This window comes from Bufo bufo, chromosome 8 (genome assembly GCF_905171765.1).
Source record: "Bufo bufo chromosome 8, aBufBuf1.1, whole genome shotgun sequence".
Classification (NCBI taxonomy): domain Eukaryota; kingdom Metazoa; phylum Chordata; class Amphibia; order Anura; family Bufonidae; genus Bufo; species Bufo bufo.
Genome location: NC_053396.1, coordinates 24,965,549 through 24,993,051, shown reverse-complemented (window position 1 = coordinate 24,993,051; position 27,503 = coordinate 24,965,549). Strand labels below are relative to the sequence as shown.

Below are 27,503 nucleotides of genomic sequence, written 5' to 3'. Positions count from 1 at the left end.
CTTTGTATTGTTTGAAATCTGACATTCCAATGCCAGAACAACAGCAATATCTTCAGTACATGGGAAGATATCACTGTTAGAAATCGGGATGCAGTGAATACAGCTGAAAGTGAAAGTAAAAGCAGGTTTTACCACAATTATTCCTAAATCGATTTCTAACAGTGATATCTCTCTTTAGCTTGGACTAATGCTGTCATTTTGGTCTTATATGTGGAATGCCATCTTTCAAACAAGACCAGTTGCAGGCTTCTAACTGCTACCATTGAAGAGATATCAGCATCTAAAGCAGCCCTTCCCCCTTCCTCTTCTTCTTGGGCCCAGCCCTGGCAGAACAGTTAGGTGGCTAATATGATTTGAACAACAGGTCTTTTTCTGATGACACATTTCCTTTAATACTATAGATTATCATTCATCATGGCCAGACTCCTTTCGATCCTTATGTACATGTACAGCGCAACCGGACGTGACTTAACGCCCAGCGCCGTACATGTACGGCGCAAGGTCCGCGGGGCTCTGGGGAACGATCGGGGGGGGGGGGGGGGGGGAGTCGGGGCACCATGCCTGCTCTTACTGGCAGGCAGCCATGCCGAGTAAGGGCAGCATGGTGCCGCACCGCCCCCCTGCAGCTCCAAGGGCTGCGATTGGCCGATCAATGAGACCAGCACATCGCAGTGCAGGAAGCTGTCAGAGGTATCGGGGAGGGAGGAGGTCAGGGTTAGGTGGTAGGTGCTGAACAAGTCAGCACCAGTCACCTCCGATGTGAGGCAGGGGACACCAGTGTTTTGGGTCCCCTGCCAGCGCTGCTATTGGCTAGAACAATGCTCCAGCCAATGGCAGCGCTATAGCTGCACAGGAAGAGGCAGAACTTTCCTGCATGCAGCCATTCTAGCTGGTGACTGCATGGAGAGAGGTTCTGTGCTTCTCTGCTTGTTGGCTTGCTGGGACATCTGGTGCACACCACAGCGATTTAACCCCTTTCCTGCTGAAAAGAAGAAGAAAGAAGAAGAACATCTGGAATAGCTGCACCGATTTTTTTTTTTCATTTGCAGCTGTTCCAGATCCCTAAACCACCCTCGTCCCTGTCTCTTGCGTGTTGCAGAGCACCGATCAGTAGTGTGCTCTGTAGCATCTGCACATTTTTTAGGTTATTGTTTTTTTTTTACTTTTTTTTTGGTGTGAAAAAAAGATCTGCAGTTAGTGGTAGTAACTTTATATATATATATATATATATATATATATATATATATAAATTTCAGTTAGGCCTCATGCACACGACCGTTGTTGTGGTCCGCATCCGAGCTGCAGTTTTTGTGGCTCGGGTGCGGACCCATTTACTTCAATGGGGCCGCAAAAGATGCGGACAGCACTCCGTGTACTGTCCGTATCCGTTGCTCTGTTCCGTGGTCCGCAAAAAAATATAACCTGTCCTATTCTTGTCTGTGCTTTGCGGACAAGAATAGGCAGTTATATCAAAGGCTGTCCGTGCCGTTCTGCAAATTGCGGAACGCACACGGACGCCATCCGTGTTTTGCGGATCTGCGATTTGCAGACCGCAAAACACACAACGGTCGAGTGCATGAGGCCTTAGTGTGAGTTTAGGTTTTTGCAGGAACACACCATCTGCGTGCGTGCATTTTGCAGAGCACTGTAGTGAATTTTTATACTACAGTTTTTGCACGCACGCACGCACGATCTGTGTGCGTGCGTGCTGCAGAGCACTGATCAGTAGTGTGCTCAGTAGCATCTGCACATTTTTTTTTTTGGTGTGAAAAAAGACCGTGTGAAAAAAGACCTGCAGTTAGTGGTAGTTAGAGATAGATATAAATTTCAGTTAGTGTGAGTTTAGGTTTTTGCACGAACGCACCATCTGCGTTCGTGCATTTTGCAACCACTGAGCACCAATCAGTAGTGTCCATTACTGATTGCGTCTGCTCAGTTTGCACTGCAAGTTTTTTTTTTTGTTGCAGAAAAGACTTTTTTTGTGCAGTAAAGACTTTTTTTTTGTTGCAGAAAATACTTTTTTTTTTACAACTTTTCTTCTAAATTTCATTTCAAATTTATTACAAGCCCCTTCACGTGTGAAAACACTACATACACACCCCTCACACTAAATAAAGTTTTACACGTTTCACACATCACACCCCAATAAAATAAAAATCCCAACGAGTATACTCAGCTGAAGAGGCATACGCCATCCTTGCCTCCGATACTGAGTCAGCTAGTGAGGGAGAAGAGGATGCCACTTTCCTCCTTTCCTCTACCCCCTCATCATCATCCGCTGATGAGGGACCCTCTAGAAGGTGCCCCAGGGTAGCAGAGGAGGAAGCCACCCAGAGTGAACCCTTAGGGTCCATTCACACATCCGTATGTGTTTTGCAGATCCACGGATCCGCAAAACACGGACACCGGCAATGTGCGTTCGGCATTTTGTGGGCCGCACATCGCCGGCACTATAATGTTCTATTTTTTTCGGGAACAGAATTGCGTACCCGGAAGTGCGGATCCGCATTTCCGGATCCGGACAGCACATAGTGTGGCCCCATAGAAATGAATGGGTCCGCAATTCCGTTCTGCAAAATGCAGAACAGAATTGCGGATGTGTAAATGGAGCCTTATGGACCCCACCCCCTGACGATTACCAGCCCCAAATTCCAGAGTTTGTGGGAAACTCTGGAATCCAAATTGACTGCACAGACTTCACAGAAATTGATTTTTTCAAAATCTTTTTCTCAGAAGATTTTATAAATTTGATGGTGACCCAAACAAATTTTTATGCCCAGCAATTTATTTCCCAGAACCCTACTTCGCCATATGCTAGACTCCTAGGTTGGACCCCAGTAAGTGCAGCAGAGGTGATGACATTTTGGGGACTCGTGCTGCAATACAGGCAATATTGGAGTTCGGACATTTTCTACCAGACTCCAATTTACAGTCAGACCATGACCCGGAATCGATTTGATTCAATTCGGAAATTCCTACACTACAATGACGATGCACAGTGCCCGACATTTCAAAGTTAGGCCCGTCATTGGCCACTTCAGCACCTAGTTTGCTGAGGTGTACAACCCAGATAAAAATGTATGTGTAGATGAGTCCCTGTTACTGTTCAAAGGGAGGGTTAGATTCCGCCAGTACCTGCATAGCAAACGGGTAAGGTATGGCATAAAAATATACAAACACTGTGACTGTAGCTCCGGGTACACTCACAAATTCCGTGTTTATGAAGGAAGAGATTCCCGCATAGAACCCCCAGAATGCCCCCCCATCCTCCTAGGAGTTAGTGGGAAGATTGTGTGGGACTTACTGCACCCATTGCTGGATAAGGGTTACCATCTCTATGTGGATAACTATTATACCAGCATACCCCTATTCAGGTCCCTAACTGCCAGAGGTACTGTGTGCAAAAATCAGAGAGGCCTCCCTAGATCCCTGGTAGGGCAACCACTGAGAATGGTGAAATCAGGCTCTCCTCCATGAGAACATGCTGGTGGTTAAGTACAAGAGGGACGTCCTTGTACTGACCACCATTCACACTAACGCCAGCTCCCCTGCTCATGTACGAGGTACCACAACCACTACCCCTAAACCAGTTTGCTTCCTGGACTACAATAAGCACATGGGAGGGGTGGATCTTGCAGATCAACTTCTGAAGCCCTACAGTGCCACACAAAAAACAAAAGTGTGGTACAAAAAGCTGGCCCTACACATTGTACAGATGGCAATGTGCTATGTGTACGTGCTATTTCAATCTGCAGGCCACACGGGAACTTTCCTCCAGTTCCAAGAGGTGGTTATCAAGGCCCTAATTTTTCATTTTCCAGGTCAAGTCCCCCAGACAGCAAGGAAGGGAAGGACCCAAAAAAGATGCAGGGTGCGGACCCATTCATTCTCTATGGGGACGGAATGGTTGCGGACAGCACACAGTGTGCTGTCTGCAGCCGCAATTGCGAAGCGCGGCCCCGATTTTGGGTCCGCAGCTCCGCAAAAAGATAGAGCATGTCCTATTCTTGTCCGCAGCTTGCGGACAAGAATAGGCATTTCTATGGGGGTGACGGACTGGTGTGTTGCGGACCCGCAATTTGCGGGTCCGCAACACACCACGGACGTGTGAATGTAGCCTTATGCCTCTATGCTGTGACATTCCTTTATTATTCCTGCTAGAAGTTATGAATGAATTGCTCGCAGTTAAGGGTACAGAGAGGTGGTAACCAGTTGGGAAGGGGGGGGGGGGGGGAGGAGTGTCCTAGGGGTGGGCGATATGGCCTAAAATCTATATTAAAACAAAACAATAGCTGATCTTAGGGAGACCAGCTACAAAAAACACTGTGGAGCCTCATTTAAGAGTCTCGACACAGCAATCCAAAGTGCAAAGCTCCCTGGGAAACAGTGATATGCAAAATAACCGTGGAGCCCCAGTTATGGGTCTTCAACACAGTGAAAGCCAGATATCCCTCAAAGGAAGGAAAACCGAAAAATCTATATTGTGATATAATTTTAAGCATGTGATATATATATATAGCTATATATTTCGGGGGGGGGGGGGGGGGGGGGGCGGGTTAAACTTTTTTTTTAAAACTTTTTATTTAATAACTACTAGCCTCCTTAGGGGCTAGAACCCTTGTCCTATTCACCCTAACAGAGCTCTATTAGGGTGACTAGGACCTCACACTCTCCCTGCTGCCCTGTGCATAGTGCACACAGCAGCAGGGAGGTTACCATGGCAGCCAGGGCGTCAGTAGTGTCCTGGCTGCCATGGTAACCGATCGGAGCCCCGCGATTACACTGCTGGGGCTCCGATCAGAAGTTGCCACCCTGGGGCCACTGCCACCAATGATTTAATCGTGTGGAGGGGGGGGGGGCGCAATTAATATAATACTTCGAAGAGGTGGAGTAGAATGGAGGGGCTGTGGCCACTGCGCCACCAATGAATATAGTTAATATGCCTGAATACAAACATATCCCATACCTGACCTCTATTACTGCGCGCCGTGATCCACCGCAATTAACCCCTCAGGCAGATCACGTTGCGCAGTAATAGAGGCCGGGTATGGGATATGTCCGGCACATGCAGGCTACGTTTGTATTCAGTCCCTCCCCTCCTCCTCTCTTTTCTCATTGGTGGCGCAGTGGCCACAGTTCCTCCCCTCCTCCTCCTAGTCTGTTCTCATTGGTGGTCAGCGGCAGCCGCGCAGAGTGGGGAGGGAGGGACTCTCTCCTTCTCCACTGTGCCAGCTCAGGAGAACATGGTGAGTGCCGAGAGCAGCGCATGCCATGTTCTACTGCGATATAAACGAAATCTCTATCGTTGGCCAAATTTATATAGTTTATATCGTTCATATCGTCTATATCGCCCACCCCTAGTGTGTCCCTAAACAGTTTGACAATGGCAGCACTGATTGGATAGAGTGAGTCTGTGCAGAGACACACCCCCTACGATCCAAAGCTCGATTCGCTCAAGCCTACTCCAATTCTTCTGCTAGATTTATATCAGGCTGTCCGCTTAGGGAGTGTGTCCTTTCTGCTGCAGCTGAAGGATGGAACTGAACATGCATTTCAGTCTCGGGGAGCAGGACACATAAATTAGTAAAAGAGCAAACAGCAGGTGGCGCTATACAGATAGCTTTCATTGAAAAGCTCAGTAGCTATAATACATTTTTTTATTACATGCCATTACAAAAGTATTCACATCCAGGTGCTGGTTTGAAAACTGTAGAATATTTTTCATGGGACATCCCCTTTAAGCCCCATCCTACTTAGGAAGAAAACAGGACCGTTGGTTGGTGCGCTGGTTTAGGATCCATTCACATGGTCATCTTTTCAGGATGTATAGAAAACAAAAAAAAAAGAAGAAAAAGGTTTTTCTGTTTTCCTCTGACGAGATCAGGGGATGATCGTCGTATATATAACCACGTTTTCTGACCGTGTCACTATTCACTCTCACAGACCGCACCAACAATCATGAGTTTTTTTCCTGGAAAAACGTTGCATGAAATTCTAACCAGCAAACTCGCCAGCGGCGCTCGATGTGTCCTGGGGCAAAATCGGAAGACTCTCGGTTACCCGGTTCCATGGAAAGACAGCACGTGAGTTTTCCTTCCATATAACATTGGGGTGGGCAATATTCTTATGAATGATTAAAAGGGAACCTGTCACCTCCAAAAACCATCCCAAGCCGCCAGCAGTACCTGACCGTAGCCAGCAGAGCGTTTCAGATGACGATTTTCTTCCTGAAGGCCGATGCGGCTAAAGCTCAGAAAACTTTCTTTTATCCCCTGCCGGCGCGCTTCTCTAGTCATGCTTGAAGTCAGGGGGGCAGCGCGCCGGCAGGGGATAAAAGAACGTTTTCTGAGCTTTAGCCGCATCGGCCTGCAGGAAGAAAATTGTCTGAAACACGCTGCTGGCTACTGTCAGGTACTGCTGGTGGCTTGGGATGGTTTTTGGAGGCGACAGGTTCCCTTTAAAGGGGTTGTCTCACTTCAGGAAGTGGCATTTATCATGTAGAGAGAGTTAATACAAGGCACTCACTAATGTATTGTGATTCTCCATATTGCTTCCTTTGTTGGTTGGATTCATTTTTCCATCACATTATACACTGCTCGTTTCCATGGTTACAACCACCCTGCAATCCTTCAGAGGTGGCTGTGCTTGCACACTATAGGAAAAAGCCTCTCTGATGGCTGGGAACGTTCATAGGCTGGTGCCTTTTCCTATAATGTGCAAGCACGACCACCACTGATGGATTGCAGGGTGGTCGTAACCATGAAAACGAGAAGAGTATAATGTGATGGAAAAATGAAGCCAGCCAGCAAAGGAGGCAATATGGACAATCACAATACATTAGTAAGTGCCTTGTATTAACTTTCTCTACATGATGAATGCCATTTGCTGAAGTGACACAACCCCTTTAATGGCTTCTCTGGTTTTGCAGTCAGTCTACCCGTGAAGAAATAGACGGCGCCATTCCTGGAACCAGAAGAGATCTTGCCGTTTGTATGACTGATCAGCAAGTGGCAGAAATGGTCGTCAGGCGCAGGAAGGTGAGGTGCATTCATGGGGTATGCTCACATGGTGCAGTGGAAAAGTGATACACAACCACTTTTTTTTTTTTTTTTTAGGTGGGCGGGAGGGGGCGGGTCATGTTTTTTAAAAAAAAGTTCTCGTAGGTATGGCCTTTTCCCCCTCTATAGGCTTTCTATATAGGACAAAATAAATAAAAAATGTAAAAAAGATGCCTATAAAAATGGTACAAAAAAAAATAAAGGATGCTTAAAAATGGCTCAAAGGTGGGGCTCCACAAGGGACTACAGACCTATGGGTACTGTGTGCCACAGGATGAGTCCTCTGTACTGCACCATATTACGGAGAAATTCTCCCCTAGAAGTAACATTCAAGAGGAGAGCGCCTCCGTGATACGTCTCTGTGAACGGCCATTAAAAACAAATGAATAAAAAAATGTTTTACATTTAAATCCTAACCCCTGTAGTGCCCTCAGTATATATAATTGGCCTCTGTAGTGCCCCTTGGACATATAAAGGCCCCCCTGAGTGCCCCTAGTATCTATAATTGCCCCGTTTATATATGTCCTCAAAGTGGCCATAGTAATGTCCCCCCTCCAGTGAGGAGTGAGTGTCCCCACGCATACAAGCGGATGAGTTTTTTTTTTAACAGTGTGCCCATTTTTAAAAGGCAGTTAGATGGGTGCACTCCTGTCTAAAATGCCTTTAAAAATGGATCCATTGCTTTTAGAGGGGTCCGTCTGGCCGTGTAAATAGGCAAAAAAAAAATTCTGACGCCGGCTGTGAATAGCCCTAGACTTTAGTTGGCTCTAAAACAGCCGTGTGACGACAGTTTTTTTTTTTTACTGTCATGTGAATGAGCCCTTGGAAATTCACTACATAGGATTGGAATAAAATGCGCAAAATGCCTTAAGGGGAACCTGTCACCTGGATTTTGTGTATAGAGCTGAGGACATGGGTTGCTAGATGGCCGCTAGCACATCCACAATACCCAGTCCCCATAGCTCTGTGTGCTTTTATTGTGTAAAAAAACCGATTGAATACATATGCAAATTAACCTGAGATGTGTCCTGTCCCTGACTCATCTCAGGGTAATTTGCATATGTATCAAATCGTTTTTTTTTTTACACAATAAAAGCACACAGAGCTATGGGGACTGGATATTGCGGATGTGCTAGCGGCCATCTAGCAACCCATGTCCTCAGCTCTATACACAAAATCCCGGTGACCGGTTCCCTTTAAAATGTATTATTTTTTTTTTAAATCTACTTTTTCGAACCTACAGCTTAAATCAGATATCCAAGCAGCACTTAACAGACAAGGATACCTGCGGTCCACAGCTCCTCGTATCACCGGACCCCCGCAGCCCCAGGAGGAAGCACCTGCCGCGCAAACTCCTTATCACTGGAAGACATTTGGTCTTGGACTGATGAGCAGGAGATAGCAAGACATAGTCTATCAGCGGTCTGCAATCTGCGGCTCTCCTGCCGTCGTGACACTACACATCCCAGCATTCCCTGACTGCTTTCACAGCAGCAGGAGGACCGCGGCGCTATGCAAGATCACAGAAACAAACTGGAGGGAGGCAATCTATTGTTTTCTTTAAAATGTTTATTGGATAAAGCTATGGACAGTATTTCTGCACATCATTTCATTAGGACCCTGATTTTATTTTTTTATTTTTTAAAACATAAGGCTCAGTCGTAGAGTTTAGAACATAAGGCTCAGTCGTAGAGTTTAGAGGTAAGGTAATAAAACAGTAATTCTGCAATGAAACCGGTTGTCTTCTAATTATCCTTCACACATAGATTAACATCAACATGAATATAATCAATCACATAAGTTTTTCTTAAAGGGGTTATCCCATTTTGACATCACACAGTATGGTAATATCCCTTTAATGAAGCATGTCACTTGTGCATTAGCACCACCATCTGTATTCTGGTTACAGGGGTTATCCTACATAAAAAACCAGGACACCAGAAATCAGGATAGGTGATAAATATATGATCACTGGGACCCCCAGTGATTACTAGAATGGGGGTCCAGAGCCCCCCACATTCTCCCTTACTGCATGCCTGCAGTGAAGAAGAGTGTCAATGAAGCGGTGGTCATGCATATGAACACTACATTCAGTGGGGGTCATTTATTAACCCTTTTTTTCGTTTTCATTTTTCTTCCCAGTCTTCCTGGAGTCATAACTTTGTTTTAATTTTTCCATTTACATATCCATATAAGGGCTTGTTTTTTGTAGGACAAGTTGTACTTGCTAATGCCACCGTTTAATATGGCATACAATGTAGTGGGAAGGGGGGAAAAAATATATATATCCAAATGGGGTAGAATTGGAAAAAAAAAAATACGCAATTCCTCCACCGTTTTACGTGTTTTGTCCCTACGGCGTTCCCATTGCGGCAAAACTTACCTGTGCCCTTTGTTCTCTGGATCAGTATAATTACAACGATACCACATATGTATAGGTTTTATATGTCTAAATACTGCAAAAATAAATTAACACTTTGAAAAAAATAAAAACTTTTTTATAGTTATGAGCTGTGTGGGGGCTTATTGTCTTTGCGTGACGATGTGCCGCTAGCACATCCGCAATACCCAGTCCCCATAGCTCTGCGTTTTTTTTTACACAATAAAAGCACAATTTCATACATATGCAAATTAACCTGAGATGAGTCCTATATGTGAGATGAGTCAGGGACAGGACTCATCTCAGGTTAGTTTGCATATGTATCAAATTTGTTTTTTTATACACAATAAAAGCACACAGAGCTATGGGGACTGGGTATTGCGGATGTGATAGTAGTGATCTAGCAACCCATGTCCTCAGCTCTATACCCAAAATCCAGGTGACAGGTTCCCTTTAAGTCATTTGCCATATTGGAAAAATATTTTAATATATTTTAATAGCGCAGGTGTTCTCGGACGCGTTGATGTTTATATTTTTTATTATTTAAGTTTGTTTTTTTTTTTATTCTGAGGAAACGGGCGATTTACATTTTAATATTTTTTTTTAGGTTTCTGTAGCCAGTCCAGAAGGCTACCACGTTCGCTACGTTTTTAAATTCAATATTACCATACTGCAAATAGCATTATAGTATTATGTGTATTGCTGATTTCTTATGTAGGCCTGCCACCTGCCGGCCAACATAAGAGTTGCAGTTCTAATATGCTAGGTGTCTTCAGAGAGACCCAGCTTATTAGAGTAAATTACCGGCATCCCCAATCCCCAAGCCTTGATCACGGCATCTAAAGGCTGTAATGACCGTGACCGTCAATAATGCTGATCATTAGCCGCGGTCCTCTGCGGTTTGAAACAGCAGAGACCCTCCGACCATGGCGCCCGCTGCATGCGTGAAACATCGCTCCAGCACTGTACATGTACGGCGCTGGTAGACAATGGGTTAGGGGACTTGCGACTAGTCGTAAAAATTGTTGCAAATCCCTTTTTTGACCAGCCGTGCAACAATATTTAGTCACACAACCAGTTTTGGACTGTGTTCAACAGTTGGGTGGGACGGGGGCGAAGCAGGGGGTTGTTGGGGGCCGTGCCAGGCCTAATTTACTAACGTGGATGCTGAGCTCTGTATACGTCCGTCTTTGTTTGCCCCACACATATTGAATGGAGCGTTAGTGCGTAACCACCGCTCCATTCACACTCGTTTTCAATGCACGGCTGCAAATCTAGTGATCGGTGGGGTCCCAGCGACCATGCATTGGATTGGAGGGGTGATGTTTTTTGTGGGATAACCCCTTTAAGGCACAAGATCAGAAATTCAGAAATTCCAGGCTGCAGGTTAATATCATTAGTCCCGTTTATATGAGAAGTGACCAAAATAAAAAGACCAATATCTTAAGGAACTGCTCACGGTCCGAAATATTTACAGCCGCCCCAAAGCAGAGCATTTTATTTTCCTTTCACAGAAAGTGAAGATAATTAAAAGGGGTTGTCCGGCAGATTATGGCCAGTGATGGGCTGAATGGTTATTTCCTGTGTATCAGGAGTGACCAGGAATCAGAGACACACAGGGGACCGGGAAGCACAGAAACAGGAGCGGTGAGAGGAGTATGACTGATTTTATTTTTTTACGCAGCCTTTTATTAAAAAATATTGAATCCACTGGACAACCTCTTTAAAATTTAATGGAGCTATTCTGGGTCTCCAGTTTCCAATATGTAGGACAGGGTTTAGTCTTCATTCATATTATGACAAGCAATAAAGCCAGGTACATAGAAAGGATCTTAAAAAGTAAGGGCTCAATGCACACGGCCGTATCCATTTTGTGTATCCGCAAAACACGCATCCTGGCCGAGACAGCTGGAGCCACTCGCTGGTCGAAGCGGTGACTTGTCACCCATGTGCTACATCACTGGGTCACGTGCCGCACTGGTAATGGTCAGCGATTGGCTGCAGCAGTCACGAATGGCCTCGTCAACAGGATGTTCATATCCCAGAGACCTGGGACCTGTGGAGCAATGACCTAATCCTGATTTAGGGCTGTGTGAACCCGGTCTGTGACTAAGGCCGTGTTCACACGAAGCCGATTTAGCTGCGGATTTGCAATCACGGATTTTAGGGCGGCAAATCTGCAGCGTTGTGCAATACCAGCAAAGTGGATGGGATTTTCCGAATTCAAAGCCACACGCTCCACAAACTGACCTGTACAGCATGTCAATTTATGCTGCTGATCTCACCCTTTGCAATGGAGAGGGTGAGATCTGCTGGCTTTTCTGCGGCAAAAAAACGCATATAATACGTGCCGTTTTATTGCATTTTTGCAGATTTTTTCAGCCACATTTGAACTCTGCCTAAAGCAGGTGCACTTTGTAATGCACATAACACAGCTGATGATCTGGCAGCCATTTTCCACCCAGAAACAGCGCCTCTCTTGTGTATGGGTTGTGACTGGTATTGCAGCTTAGCCCCATTCACCAGAATAGAGATGAGCTGCAATACCATCCACAACCCACAGACTAGAGTGGAGCTGTTTCCAGGGAAAATAAGAAGACCCCCCTACCCCACAACCCCTATAAGCAGCCTGGTCAATCATAATGTATGAAGAACGGAGTCTGTACTTGTCAAACCACCGCTATGTGATGCTCCATTTCCAGTAATGGACAGGTTGAGGTTGCTCCGGAGGAGAAGAAGAATTGTCTCTATTTTCGTGTTCGTCTTATTCCGGCCCGATGCAGCTTTCATAAATAGTAGTTGATCCTGAAGGGCACAGTTTTGCAGCCGGTGGACGAGAAAACGTTCTCGCCTTCAGGGAAATAAATCATGTTGCTGGCTACCAAGTGTACGACGTCTTCCTCGGATGCCAGCCCCATCTGCTCCAGCTCGTTGCGCACACAGTGCTGGACGTGGTTGGGACGCAGAGGTAGAAAAGGCACAATGACATCGATGAGATTCTGCTTAATAATCTCAGACTGCCAGAAGCCATCTAGAAGACACAGAAGAGTTAGAGACGTGGTCCACAAGAGGTAGGGTATTCCATTTTAAAGGGGGTTGTCTCACCTCGCTAGGATATGCCACCAATGTCTGATAGCTGAAGGTCCTCAGAGGTGGGACCTGCAGCCATCTCTAAAACTGATTCCACAAAGTAAAGGAGAGAGGGCTGCACATGCGAGGCCGCCCTCCATTAATTTCTATGGGAGTGCCATTTTCGGAAAACCCATAGAAATAAAAGGGAAAAGCACCGCACAAGCGTAGCCCTGCTTTATTCACTTCTAAGGGCCTGATGAAAATAGCCGAGCCAGCATTGAGGGTGCACGCGGTCTGCTCTCCTTCACTTTGCGGGTTCCATTCTAGAGATAGGCGAGGGTCCCAGAGACAGATTAGACATCGGTAGCCTATCCTAGCGATCTGCCACCAATGTATTAGGTGAGACAACCCCTTTAATCCTTCCTTTTGATTCTTTTTTTCATAAATAGGTTAAGTGTGTGTAACATTCCAGAGTATGTCACTAAACTCTTTCTCCCCGCTACAACATGTTAAGTGTATGCATATTGTCATCTTGTGTAATCTAACATTGCATTTTTCTGTATATGTATTTTCTAGGCCTGTTTTATGTATTTTGCTGCAATTTCCATGTGCACCAGCAGGTGGCGGCAATACGTTTAGCAGAACCCTATCCAGTCTAGTATTGCTAGACTGGAATAGTTCATTCCAGTCTAGCTCCCCCCCCCCCCCCCCCCCCCCCCCTCTTTGAGCAGAAGTGGGCTGCCCCATGTCCTGTCTCATGGGGAGGAGAAGGAAAGTTCTAGTTAGTGTACCAGCCACCCCTGCTAGGGGAAGGCTGTGTTAGTAGGAGCTCCCAGAAATAGGGATTCCCAGACCAGGATCTGTCTCGGCTGAGACCAAAGATCACCCCTCCCAGACTGAGCCCTCCGCCTCAGTGCTGGTAGAAAGCAAGCAGCACCTCCAGAACTACAGATCTCCAGGACGAAACATTCCCTGCGAGCAGAACTGTGAGTAACTTATCCAGAGACCAGGAGAAGCCAAATTCCTCCTCAGCTAGTCAGTCCCACACCAAGCAGAAGACAGATTCCTGCCATATTCTCCAGGCATATAGTATAGAAGCAGAAGAGACACAGATCCCTGCCATACATTGCCAGAAACCTGCTGGGACCTAAGACTAATTCTGTAACTCGTATGGATTTAAAGCTTTAACCAGTAAAGACAAGTTGAACGTTATTACAAGTCTGGATCTCATTCATTACCCCCAAATTCCTCAATTACTCCTACTAGCAACACTCATTTTATCCAGGAGTCCAGCCGTACCAAGGTAGGAGACACCGTTGACACTATACCTACTACTACACAGAGACATTACACCACTCTGGCATTCCTCACCTGGTACGTGAGTTACAACACCTTAAAGGGCCCTGCAACAGTACCCTGCGCACGCTGCAATTGGCGTCACGAACAAACCATAGACTTATATACACAAGCTCTGACCCACTGCATAGTTGGACACCGTACCACGGTTCTGCTCATTGCACGTGTAGGCAAATGTTTGCATTTTTACAATTTAAAAAAAGGTCATAGTTTAGGGTTGAGCCAATCTGGTTTGGATTGCTGTATCCAAACACGATTCTTTTAAACACTTCGTTAGGAATATCGGCTCCGCCCTACCGTGAAATGTATCGCCTCCGCAGAGGTCTTTCCGAAGTTTCAGCAAATATCGCTGACTCCATCACGTGACACTTCGTTTATTCTCAAAAATTACTGTATAAAAAGACAAAGCCGAACTCTGTTTCATGCCCCATTAACGAAGCAGAGTCCAGCTTCGTATTTTGATACAGTAATTTATGCAAGTGTGAAACAGGCCTTAGTCCCATTCAAGTGAACGGGATTAAAGGCTATGGCCACCGTTGGGGCTTTTTTTTTAAAAATCACTGCATTTTACTTATTTTGGGGCAGAAAATATATTTTTCTCAATCAGTATTTATTAAAAATTGTCAATAGTTTTTGCTCTACAGACCATTTCTTGCTGCTTTGCAGTGAATCTGTCAGGGAGCTGCTCTGACGGCTCAATGTGTAGTCCTTACCTGGATTTTCCTGATAGCTCAGAAACACTCATAGTGAAATTCTTACCAGTTTGATAAGAATATGGTTTAAAAAGAGTAACTAAACCTTTATATGAACTTATAATATGTTTTCCCTAATACCCTAATAAAACTTTTTCTAATATACTTAGTCAATTTAGTATTTTTATTATACTTTTACTTCCCTAAGAGCGCACCATTCACTGGTGCACTGAAAACTCTGTTCTCTGTACAACGCTGACAGCTCAGTACGGACTGTCAAGTTTATGAACGGGGCCACGGCATAGCGAGTACGGGCAGGAGTGCATATTGCTGCTCCTGCCCGTGCTCCCCAGAGGATTACTAACTCCTGGCATCGCACATGGGTACCCTGTACCCATGTACTATGCCAGGATTAGCTGAGCGGGGCAGGCTCCTGCTTCGCTAAGCTACAAGCTGAGCAAGCAGAAGCATGGCTCCGCTCAGCTTATCCTGGCGTAGTACATGGGTACAGGGTACCCATGTGCTATGCCAGGAGTTAGTAATCCTCCAGCAATGTGTGCTCCTGCCTGTACTCACAGCGCTTCTGCGGCCCAATAATAAAATGTGTACTCCGTACACCGCTGAGCGGTTTTAAGTCCACAGGGAATGGTGCGCTTTAGGGAGGTAAAAGTGTCATTAAAAATACAAAAGTGATTAATAAAGCATATTAGAAATAGTTTTATTAGGGCATTCGGGACATCATATTAAAAATTGTAATAAAAAAGTTTAGTTACTCTTTAAACGAGTCAGAGAAGACTAACAAAGACCAATTAAAAAAAAAAAAAAATTATATATATATTTTTTTTTTTTTCATCTAAAATGTGCAAAATAAAAAAAATACTTATCACTTACTGTGTGGCTGCTCTCGTAGTTTATGAAAACAGGAAAATAACTGCCCCCATATATAACATTGTACTCACGCTCTTGGTCGGCCAGCACAGCTTTGGTTAAAGCAGGCACCACATCATTGAGCTGAATCTCCTCTCTGTCCTTGCGCGCTCTCCAGAAATTCAGCGCTACGTTATTAATGGCTTCTCCTCCCGAATTACTGCACAAAAAGGAGACAAAGAGATGCTAAATTCTCATCGCCATCTGATGTAAAGCTCAATACAATCTACGGTTTTCAGTTATACACCTGGGGTTTAGGGTCCCAAACAGTGGTGTACATAGAGAAGTAAGGGCCCCATAGCAAGGATCAAACCAGGCCTTAACCCCCTTCAGTGACCCTTGGGACAGCTTTCCACTGCTTCATTTGCTAAAAGTTGTTCCTTTAGACTAGGGTAGAGTCCTGACCAAGTTTTCACCCCTAGTAGAAGAGTTGATAATCCCAACTAAGACTGGGCCCCCTCTTGCCATGGGCCCCATAGTAGTCGCATTGGTCTGCCGCTATGGTAGTTACGCACCTGCTTCCAAACCTGCTGATAGGAAACTCATCCATCCCCATAAAAGATAGTAAATGAATGTCGAACTTACCGAGAGAGGAGTCCAGGACTCTTCACTAGTGGCAACAGGAGTCCAGTCAATGAAGCCAGGGTTGGTACACCTCCCTTCACTGCACATGCACGGCACATCGGGCACAAGCACAGTGAAATGAAGATTACCCTTGGCTTCACAGGTGTGGTGCTCATATAGAGGACGCTGCTGGAGAAGAGTCCTGGACTCTTCTCCAGGTACATTCAATATTCACTTACTATTGGGGGGTTTGCCATGAGCAAATTTGGGACCCTAAACCCCAGTTTTCATAATAGAAAGCTGGTGGTTTAGTGGCCCCCAAACCAGGTAAAAGATTGCCTTTAAAGGGGTTGTGCAAAAATTGTGGAAGGTGGTTATAGGAGTCTTGGCCAAACCTGTATAGGAAAGCTTACTTATCTGCTTCCCAGTGTGATGCTCCACTGGGCTCCCTCAAGGTCAACATCCGGTTTGACGCCGCCAATCACTGGCCACGGCAATGACCGGCTCCCCTTACATCATGACAAATGGTCACATAAACACAAGGGGATCCAGTCTCTGCCACGGCCAGTGATTGGCTGCAGGCAATGTCAAACCGGATGGTTTCAGCGAGGGATCTCGGTGGAGTACTGCAGGCCTGGAGGAGAAGGAGCAGGAAGCCAGCGCCGGGAAGCAGGCAAGTAAGTTTCCCTTTACAGATCCGGGAAAGTGGAGAGGGGTGGTTTGCCAAACCGACCTCCGTCCTTGCACAACAGCCGTACAGATTGCCAGCATGATATGGGATGTCCCTGTGGTCTGATCATACTCTCCTGTCTACAAACAAAACAGTACAGAACGACCAACCATGCAACGGCCGATTAGTAGCTGGAGGTCATTCAGTGTACAGGAGACCGGGTCTTTACCTTACAAACACAAATATGGCCTTCTTGTAGTTGGAACCAAAGACGACCCAAGAAGGACCCAGGAAGGGGGTGATGACGTCAATCAATCCTGGATGCATCTTATCCATCTCCTCGAACAAAAACATGGAGCGGCTGCAGGCAGTGAGGTTCCCCTGGATCCAGAGCTTCAGGTCTTCCTGTGGAGACCAAAACATATATATCTGGGCATGCTACATAGGGTCTATACCAAGGGTGCAATTGGCGCTCGTTTGCATGAGCCTATTACACAGGCCAATGTAAAGTGTTTAGGGAGGAATGATCACCATCACAGTCATTCCTCCTTCAGTTCTATTGATCATCGGTAGCACATCTCTGATTACACCTGAGAGATGTGCGGCAAGGTTATACCGGGCAGATATCAGGAATGAGCGTTCCTATGAACACTTGTTCCCAGTCATTGACCCGAATATCTCGCAGTGTAATAGAGGCTTACAGGGAGTTCTTGCAGCATGGCCCCTGAAACCGAAGAGTTAAACTTACCTGCTCCCCGCACTGCCCCTGCTGCCTCCATCCTCCGGTCCCCGCGCGGTTTATACTTGGCAGTGCATGGCCATGGTCACATGCAGCTCTCCAGCCAATCACTGCTGAAGCCAGTCATTGACTGGAGTGGGGTATGGTGACCATGGCCATGCACTGACAGGTGTGAAAGTGCAGGAACAGGAGGCCAGGGCGGCATGAAGCGGGTAAGTATGAATCTTCTGGTTCAGGGGCCGCGCTGCAGGAACGCGTTAAGTCATTTGTACAGGAAAAGTGGCAACATTTCCTTCCTGCCTCCTACTCATAAATCAGCGATTTCGTTCACTGCAGAGGACGGCGCTCACTGGTTATTACCACCTCCTGCCAGTTACAGGCGCCATGCAATAACCAGTAAGCATTTTCCCTTACTAGTGGGGAAAGCGCTTATTGGTTAACACTTTAATAACCAGGCCTGAACAGACACTTTTTTTTTGTGATTTAGCGCACGTGATGGTTTGAATGGTTGTAACTTTTTTATGTGTTGAGACTACCAAAATAATTTTTGCAACAATTTTTCACTTGAAACATAGGGTTTTATTTCCCTATTTTTAGTTCCCTATTTTGTGTTAGTCGTTTTGTTATATAATGATTATAGTTTCACGTGAATGGGGCGATAATGGCGATGGTTTTTTTTTTTTTTTTTAACTTAATTTTTTATATATTTATGCTACAAATAATATCCCCCAAGAGGTTATAGAAAAACCATTGGGGGACACTGTTTTTCACTTTTTCCTTTTTTTGTATTCTATATAATATTTTATTGTATTTTTTTATTTAAATTCTTTTATAATTGGTTTATTACTTATTATTTAAATATAGTTTTGCCACAGTGACACACTCCCAAAGGATCATAAAAAGAATGTTGGGGGACAATAAACACTCTACTATTTTGTACTTTTTTTTTTCTTTTATTTGTATTTTATTATTGTTTATTTATTTTTATTTTTTTCTATAATTATTTTTAAATACAGTCCTGATCAAAAAAGTTTAAGACCACTTGAAAAATGGCAAAAAAATCCTATTTAGCATGGCTGGATCTTAACAAGGTTCCAAGTAGAGCTTCAACATGCAACAAAAAGAAATGGGAGTGAGACCAAACATGGGACATTCAAAGGTGGAAGAAAGTTTTATTCTCTGATGAGAAAAATTTAACCTTGATGGTCCTGATGGTTTCCAACGTTACTGGCCTGACAAGCAGATCCCACCTGAGATGTTTTCTACACGCCACAGTGCAGGGGGCGCCATAATGGTCTGGGGGGCTTTTTCCTTCAGTGGAACAATGGAGCTTCAGGAAGTGCAGGGGCGTCAAACGGCCGCTGACTATGTCCAGATGTTGCAGAGAGCATTCCTCATGACTGAGGGCCCTCGTCTGTGTGGTAACGACTGGGTTTTTCAACAGGACAACGCTACAGTACACAATGCCCGCAGGACAAGGGACTTCTTCCAGGAGAATAACATCACTCTTTTGGCCCATCCTGCGTGTTCCCCTGATCTAAATCCAATTGAGAACCTTTGGGGATGGATGGCAAGTAGAGTTGTTGCGATACCAAATTTTTGATTCGGTTTCGATACCATGAAAAAGTATTGCGATACTCGATACCATTCGATACCACGCGAAAAAAATAAACAAAAAAAGCCACGTGCATTCCTCATTTTTAAAAATGGCGAATCGCGCAGTTTTTATTTTATTTTTTCTGTTCCGGCATTCACCACCTAGATTTTTTTTTTATATTTTAATAGTTTGGACTTTTCTGACGTGGCGATGTAATATGTTTATTTATATATTTTATATGTGAAATTGGGAAAAGGGGGGTGATTTATACTTCATATTTTAGTGTTTTTTTTTTTTTCACTTTTTATTTAATAACTATTTCCCCCCTTAGGGGCTAGAACCTGGGATCTTTCATCCCTTTTCCTATTCACCCTGATAGATCTCTATCAGGGTGAATAGGACTCCACACTGTCCCTGCTGCTCTGTGCTTTGTGCACACAGCATCAGGGATGTTACCATGGCAACCAGGTCTTCTGTAGCGTCCTGGCTGCCATGGTAACCGATCGGAGCCCCAGGCTTACACAGCTGGGGCTCCGATCAGAAGCTGCCACTGCACCACCAATGAGGGGGAGTGGAGAGGTCCCTGTGGCCACTGCCACCAATGATTTTAATACTGGAGGGTTGAGAGGGGCCGGCGCACTGTGCCACCAATGATTTTAATGGGATGGGGGGATTGAGGGGGGGGGCACACTGCACCACCAATGATTTTACCCCTTTATACAGGAGGCGGGTACTAGCAGATCAGCGGCAGTTAACTGCCGCTGATCGCAGCTCCCTGTCAGGGGCAGGGTGCCGGCAATGCGATTCTGCTGCCGGCACCCGCCTCCTGTATGTGTTAAAGACTGACTACTGTATATGAGTCCAGACTTTCACTATCAGGCCACACAGAGCGGCGCCCAGCGATGTCTCAGCACTCACCATTTAGTCCTGGGCGCCGCTCCGTTCGCCCGCAGTGCCCCATTACTGTCTCCTCTCCTGCTCCACATGCTGCTGATTACTATCGGAGCGATGGGAGGAGACATCAGCTTCACTAGTGGGCGTTCCTTCTCCCTGGCTGTAGCGCTGTCCAATCGCAGCGCAGGGAAAAGGAACGCCCACTAGTGAAGCTGATGTCTCCTCCCATCGCTCCGATAGTAATCCTATCATTGGTGGCGCAGTGCGCCCGCCCCTCCTCCGCCCCTCTCTTCTCATTGCCGCCCCTCCTCCACCCCCTCTCTTCTCATTGCCGCCCCTCCTCCGCCCCCTCTCTTCTCATTGCCGCCCCTCCTCCGCCCCTCTCTTCTCATTGGTGGCAGCGGCAGCAGCACAGGGGGAGGGAGGACAGCTTCCTTCTCCCCGTGCTGCTGAGAGAGAACATGAGCGCGCCGATAGCAGCGCGCTCATGTTCAGAGATACTAGACTGCGCAGAAGCGCAGCCCAGTATCGAAAAAACGGAAATCCCGGTATCGTATCGATACCGGGACAAAAGTATCGATTGGGTATCGAAATTTCGATACCCGCAACAACCCTAATGGCAAGGGAAGTTTACAAAAATGGACAACAGTTCCAGACAGTAGATGGCCTTCGTGCGGCCGTCTTCACCACTTGGAGAAATGTTCCCACTCACCTCATGGAAACGCTTGCATCAAGCATGCCGAAACAATAACGGCGGAGCTACTCATTACTGAGTTCATGTTTGGAAGTTGGATTTCTGTTTTTGGGGGGGGGGGGGGGGGTTTAGGTTTTTTGGAGGTGTGGTCCTAAACTTTTGATCAGCTGAAAAACAGCCTGTTTCAGTTTATTCGTTGTTTTCATTAAATTGAATGCTCAAAAGATGTTTTGTCTCACTCCCATTTCTTCTTGTTGCATGTTGAAGCTCCACTTGGAACCTTGTTAAGATCCAGCCATGCTAAATAGGATTTTTTGCCATTTTTCAAGTGGTCTTAAACTTTTGATCAGGACTGTATATTTTTGCCACATAATGTGTCCCCCAAGGGATCATTAAAAGACTGTTAGGGGACAGTGAACACTATTTTTATTTGCAATTTTTCCTATTATTTATTTTATTTGTATTTTTTTTTTATAATTTTCTATTTTTTTGCTCATCATATTTTAATTTGTTTTATTATATATTTGTTTTCATTTTTTTTTCTTTCTTTTTTTTATAATTTTTTCCACATCATTTTGTCCCCAAGAGGTCACTGAAAGACCTTTGGGGACACAGACTTTTTTTTGCACTATTTTCGCTGTAACTGGGGAATCCAAAAGGAGAAGTTACGGGGAAACCAGCCTGCTGTGGGGGCATTGTACACAGGCAGAGCTCTGCACTCCTCTGCCCCCAAGCTGGGTCCACCCTGCACAGCGCGCCGCTCACCTATTTGAGGAGAACGGATACACTGCTTCTGCCTTCTCCTCGTGCGGGAGCAGGAGCTGTAATGCTCCATCGTGCCGTGCTGCGGCCAGAAACACAGCTGATTGCACAAATCCTCCATAGATTAATAGTCATGCCCCTATGGCAGCTTCAGGCAGACATTTATGACAGTCCAGTGGACTCCAGACTCTCATAAATCACCTGCACCCGTACACATGAGATAGAATTACTCCATTCACACAGCTCTGTGCCACACAAAGTACATGAAGACTAATCGGCGCCCAATTTCCAGCCTTAAACGCCCCTTACTCCCCCATACCTCGTCTGTAACATACAGATGTAGCAGGGTTAACACTCCAGCTCTCAACTCATATGTCTTATCTCATCGCGTTATCTTGAGACAAAAGCCACTGAAAAGCAATTGAAGGCGTTTGCTTAGATTAGATAACACAACTCAGAAATCCGGAGTGTTAACGCTACTCCATCCGTACTTACCGTCCTGAAGTTACGTGGATCATCCTCCCACGAACGCCCTGCAGGTTTCGTCTAACGATAGCGCGGTCACAGCGATCTGCGGCGGCACGGGCTGCCGGCAGATCGCGATGTAACCCGGCGCTTTTATACGTCGGGTTACAGATAAGAGCCTCCCGCCGCGACGTAGAAAGGTAGGCAAGTGGTTAAAATAAAGGTTTGAAGGCATTATCTAAAAACAAGGATACGTTTAATGGATGGAAACACAGGGGGTCATTTATCATTAGATATATGCCAATTTTTGGCGGATATCTGTCACAGATTCGGTCTCAAAGTGTATTTGTGGCCGAATCTGCGCCAGGTCTAAAAAAAGGGGGCCTAGCGTGGGCAGGGAAGGGGGATGGCCGGCCGGCCCCTCTCATTTATCATTTTCTATGCCTGTTTTAGCCGCAGAAAATGTATCTAAATGTAAGCCAGCAAGGAAGTTGGCATGGATTTAGGCTGGCAGTGGGTGCACTTAAGTTATGCAGAGGCCGGTGGCTCTACATAACTTAGGTGCATCATGTGGCAGCGCAAGGGGCATTAAAGGGGTTGTCTCATCACAGACAATGGGGGTATATATCGCTAGGATATGCCCCATTGTCTGATAGGTGGGGGTCCCACCTATCTCCTAAACGGAGCCCCGAAAGTGTTTAGTGTGGAGGACGCACTGCGCATGCGCCCGCCATTCATTTTCTATGGGGCCGACGAAAATAGTCGAGTGCTAAACATACGAGAGAATGGGAGTGGTGGCTGGTCATTCACTTCTATGGGGAGCAAGCTTAGTGGTTGCCATTGCGGGGCTCCGTCCCCGATATAGATGCAGGTCCCAGCGGTGTGACTTGCACCTATAAAGACAATGGGGGCATATCCTAACGATATGCCCCCATTGTCTGTGATGAGACAACCCCTTTAAGACCGGCGTATAAACGACCCCAATACGGTCTTACATTTCTTTCTACACTGCGTGCAGAATTATTAGGCAAATGAGTATTTTGACCACATCATCCTCTTTATGCATGTTGTCTTACTCCAAGCTGTATAGGCTCGAAAGCCTACTACCAATTAAGCATATTAGGTGATGTGCATCTCTGTAATGAGAAGGGGTGTGGTCTAATGACATCAACACCCTATATCAGGTGTGCATAATTATTAGGCAACTTCCTTTCCTTTGGCAAAATGGGTCAAAAGAAGGACTTGACAGGCTCAGAAAAGTCAAAAATAGTGAGATATCTTGCAGAGGGATGCAGCACTCTTAAAATTGCAAAGCTTCTGAAGCGTGATCATCGAACAATCAAGCGTTTCATTCAAAATAGTCAACAGGGTCGCAAGAAGCGTGTGGAAAAACCAAAGCGCAAAATAACTGCCCATGAACTGAGAAAAGTCAAGCGTGCAGCTGCCAAGATGCCACTTGCCACCAGTTTGGCCATATTTCAGAGCTGCAACATCACTGGAGTGCCCAAAAGCACAAGGTGTGCAATACTCAGAGACATGGCCAAGGTAAGAAAGGCTGAAAGACGACCACCACTGAACAAGACACACAAGCTGAAACGTCAAGACTGGGCCAAGAAATATCTCAAGACTGATTTTTCTAAGGTTTTATGGACTGATGAAATGAGAGTGAGTCTTGATGGGCCAGATGGATGGGCCCGTGGCTGGATTGGTAAAGGGCAGAGAGCTCCAGTCCGACTCAGACGCCAGCAAGGTGGAGGTGGAGTACTGGTTTGGGCTGGAGGATGGAGTCAAGCTCAACTCCCAGTCCTACTGCCAGTTTCTGGAAGACACCTTCTTCAAGCAGTGGTACAGAAAGAAGTCTGCATCCTTCAAGAAAAACATGATTTTCAAGCAGGACAATGCTCCATCACACGCATCCAAGTACTCCACAGCGTGGCTGGCAAGAAAGGGTATAAAAGAAGAAAATCTAATGACATGGCCTCCTTGTTCACCTGATCTGAACCCCATTGAGAACCTGTGGTCCATCATCAAATGTGAGATTTACAAGAAGGGAAAACAGTACACCTCTCTGAACAGTGTCTGGGAGGCTGTGGTTGCTGTTGCACGCAATGTTGATGGTGAACAGATCAAAACACTGACAGAATCCATGGATGGCAGGCTTTTGAGTGTCCTTGCAAAGAAAGGTGGCTATATTGGTCACTGATTTGTTTTTGTTTTGTTTTTGAATGTCAGAAATGTATATTTGTGAATGTTGAGATGTTATATTGGTTTCACTGGTAAAAATAAATAATTGAAATGGGTATATATTTGTTTTTTGTTAAGTTGCCTAATAATTATGCACAGTAATAGTCACCTGCACACACAGATATCCCCCTAAAATAGCTAAAACTAAAAACAAACTAAAAACTACTTCCAAAAATATTCAGCTTTGATATTAATGAGTTTTTTGGGTTCATTGAGAACATGGTTGTTGTTCAATAATAAAATTAATCCTCAAAAATACAACTTGCCTAATAATTCTGCACTCCCTGTATATCCCATTCACTGCAATGGGAAGGAAAAAATAAAATCCAACAGCCCGACCCTTATCTCCACAGGCATCTGCCTTCGAGGGGAAGTCCATGAGATGGTTGGCTGAAATCAGTGGATTCACTCGACATTTGTCCTATGTATATGGCGGCGCTCACCTTGTACTGATTGACGTTCTGGGCGTGCGGGAAGTGCAGGATGGGAGAGAAGCGATGGAGGTACGGACTCCGGTTTCCATCCCTGTACAGGTGTTTTACCAGCAGGGAACTCACAAATGTTTTACCGGTTCCACTCCAGCCGTGGAACGACAGCACCAGGGGCTTGCTGGGCCGCTCCGTCTCCACAAACGCCTTTACGGCCTTAACCAGTTGTTCCCTCACCAGGTGCTGCCCAAACACATTACGGGCAAGATCACAATCCAACGCTGCAAAAAACATAAGAAGAAAATCAGATCACAATCCAACGCTGCAAAAAAAAAATCTGATCACAATTCAACGCTGCAAAAAGCATGATAAAAAATCTGAATGACATTAAAAACCCAAACCAAATTAATATAAACTACTGCATGTGCATTCGGTGAAATTAAACATGTCCACCGCTGGAACGCCGGGCCCAAGGGGATATGCAAAGGACTACATTCTGACACCATGTATGTATCCCTTTAAGAACCAGGCTATAACTAGGTTATTCCCAGATTTCCTCACCTCGTGTCATATTAACATGACCAAGGTTTCCTTTCAGAAGTTAAAGGGGGATCCCTCCCATTAAAGGGACTGTCATAGGACAAACACTTATCCCTTATCCCTAGGTTTGATCTTCAGGGGCCCCTGTGTTCTACAGGACATCAGAAATAGCATAGTACAAGCGCTCAGTCCCATGGCAGCGCGTATGAGTTACAAATATGAGAACAGGGGTCCCATTCTCATAATTGGCAGGGGCCCCAGCTGATCACTTATGGGACAACCCTTTTAAGGTACATCATTATTTTTTTTTAAATGGCTGCCGGGGATATGGGCTGGTCCGATAGAAGGCGGCAATGGGGACGAGTGAATTCAGTGTGTGCGGGTTTTCTGGGAAGTATAAGTTATTTTCCAAAATTCGCACGGTTGTCCCTCTCCACAAGCTATAGTCACGTCTAGTGACATCACATACTGTGACCCGACCCAAACCAAAGGGTCTGGAGACACGTGTGACATCACTATGTGCTCGGCAGGGGCAGTGTATTATAGCTATAGCCCAGGGGTCCGCAACCAGCTGTTTGGAAACTACAACTCACAGAATTCTTCCTTCCACTTACAAGAACGGCAGAGTAAGTTTGCATGCTGGGAGTTGTAGTTTCATAGTAGCAGATTCCTGCGAGGAGCGGAGCACCAGCAGGAACCCGGACAGGAGGGGCCATGTTAGGTCCCCAGGGGTGGTCTCCAATACAGGACAACCCCTTTAATATGGAAAGAGGTGGGAACCCAGTGCATCATTCAGAGGACAGGCCCTGCCGTCAGCAGCCTGGACATAAAATAGACTTATTTATTTAAAATTTAAAATACACAAAATGACATCATACTCCCAGGCATGACGTCACACACTCACCATTAAGATCCGGCCTGAAGCCGCACTCGCAGGAGTTGTACAGGTTACAGGGAAGGGCAGGGAGTTCCCAGCATCCTCCTCCGCCGCCCAGACCGACCAGGAGCAGCAGGACTAAGCTGCCCGCCATTCCCACCTGCCCCACAGCATGACGGGAATCACACAACGCGTGTAACCCTACCATAACATGACCTCAGAGCTGCCGGTGGTGACATCACAGTCATGTGACCACGTCAGCTGACTTACCCCGCTGTAAGCGGAAGAAGCGTGATATAGTAGGAGCGCCATCTGCTGGCGGCTAGGAGCTCTGCAGCATTGTCATCTCAGTCATGAGCAGTTCTTAGGGTGCCAGGTTGTTGTTTTTTTTTGTTTTTTTTAAGAGGCCACAACCTGTAAATTGCCACGAGTGTAAGGCTGTATTCACATGGAATATTTTGTCTGTGACAGAAATCCCCTGCATATGCCATGGCAGAAACCGCTTGCGCTTAGGGTTGTGGGGGCGTGGCTTAAGTTGCTGTCATACTGTGGCTCCCAATAATATTAATGCCCCCATTAATAGTGCCTCTCAGAATTAAAGGGGTTCTGCAGTTTGTTTAAACTGATGATCAGTGATGGTCAGTTCGCAGTGTTCGCCAACGAACACCTACGGGCTGCCATCTTGACTCACCCGTCCTGTGCCTGTGTCGGGGGCCGGTCTGAAATCAAATGCGGTCCCTGGGAGCAGGCAGTTCCGAGAACAGCCGCCGGGGCCTTCATCGGGCTGTTCTCGGTACTGCCTGCTCCCGGTGATTTCAGACCGGCTCGCGGCACAGGCACAGGTAAGGGCTTACCTGTGCATCGCCGGATGGGTGAGTCAAGATGGCAGCCTGCATGTGTTCGTTGGCGAACACTGCGAACTGACCATCACTGCTGATGATCTATCCTCTGGATAGATCATCAGCATCTGACCGGCGGGGGTCCGACACCCGGGACCCCCGCCGATCAGCTGTTTGAGAAGGCAGCGGCGCTATAGCAACGCCGCGGCCTTCTCACTGTTTACCGCAAGCCCAGTGACGTCACGACTGGTATCAACTGGCCTGGGCGGGGCTAAGCTCCATTCAAGTGAACAGAGCTTAGCCCCGCCCAGGCCATTGATACAAGTCGTGACGTCACTGGGCCAGCGGTAAACAGTGAGAAGGCCGCGGCGCTGTTGGTTTAGTGACCATCTAAAAAACGCAACGGACTCCAAATGCAGCCAAACTGATGCATTCTGAACGGATCCCTATCCATTCAGAATGCATTGGGGCTGAAATGATCCGTTTTGTGCCGCTTGTGAGAGCCCTGAAACAGATCTCGTAAGCGGACCCAGAAACGCCAGTGTGAAAGTAGCCTAATGCTCCAATTAGTGCCCCCTTCTCTGGTTCTGCCCAAAAAAAAAAAAAAAAAAAAAAGCACTCACCTCCTCCATTTGCTTGCGCTGCTGTGAATGCTCCCTGCTGGAAGTTCAGGTTTGGGTTCGGTGTTGTGTAGATTTTATTATT

General features: G+C 46.1%; 2 protein-coding genes and 1 long non-coding RNA gene across 3 annotated transcripts in view; 1 reads left to right on the top strand and 2 right to left on the bottom strand.

Annotated features, from left to right (window-relative positions):
* Positions 1-8,691, top strand: part of TTC16 (tetratricopeptide repeat domain 16) — a 32,889-nt gene extending 24,198 nt beyond the window's left edge. Inside the window, exons 12-14 of the mRNA XM_040405173.1 lie at positions 5,944-6,083; positions 6,929-7,037; positions 8,302-8,691. Of these exons, the coding sequence (XP_040261107.1) occupies positions 5,944-6,083; positions 6,929-7,037; positions 8,302-8,460 (408 nt within the window). The 3' untranslated portion in view covers positions 8,461-8,691. The remainder of the gene's footprint in view (positions 1-5,943; positions 6,084-6,928; positions 7,038-8,301) is intronic.
* A 2,087-nt stretch (positions 8,692-10,778) lies between these two features.
* Positions 10,779-11,753, bottom strand: LOC120977304. The gene is made up of 2 exons (XR_005773869.1): positions 11,395-11,753; positions 10,779-11,355 (listed from the first exon to the last, which is right to left on the bottom strand). It is a non-coding gene; the product is annotated as an uncharacterized LOC120977304 (long non-coding RNA).
* A 72-nt stretch (positions 11,754-11,825) lies between these two features.
* Positions 11,826-26,185, bottom strand: TOR2A (torsin family 2 member A). The gene is made up of 6 exons (XM_040405174.1): positions 25,987-26,185; positions 24,558-24,823; positions 16,949-17,124; positions 15,518-15,645; positions 12,047-12,469; positions 11,826-12,002 (listed from the first exon to the last, which is right to left on the bottom strand). Exons 1-5 carry the CDS (start codon positions 26,165-26,167, stop codon positions 12,225-12,227), a joined length of 996 nt encoding a protein of 331 aa, XP_040261108.1. The 5' UTR covers positions 26,168-26,185; the 3' UTR covers positions 11,826-12,002; positions 12,047-12,224.
* Positions 26,186-27,503: the final 1,318 nt, after the last annotated feature.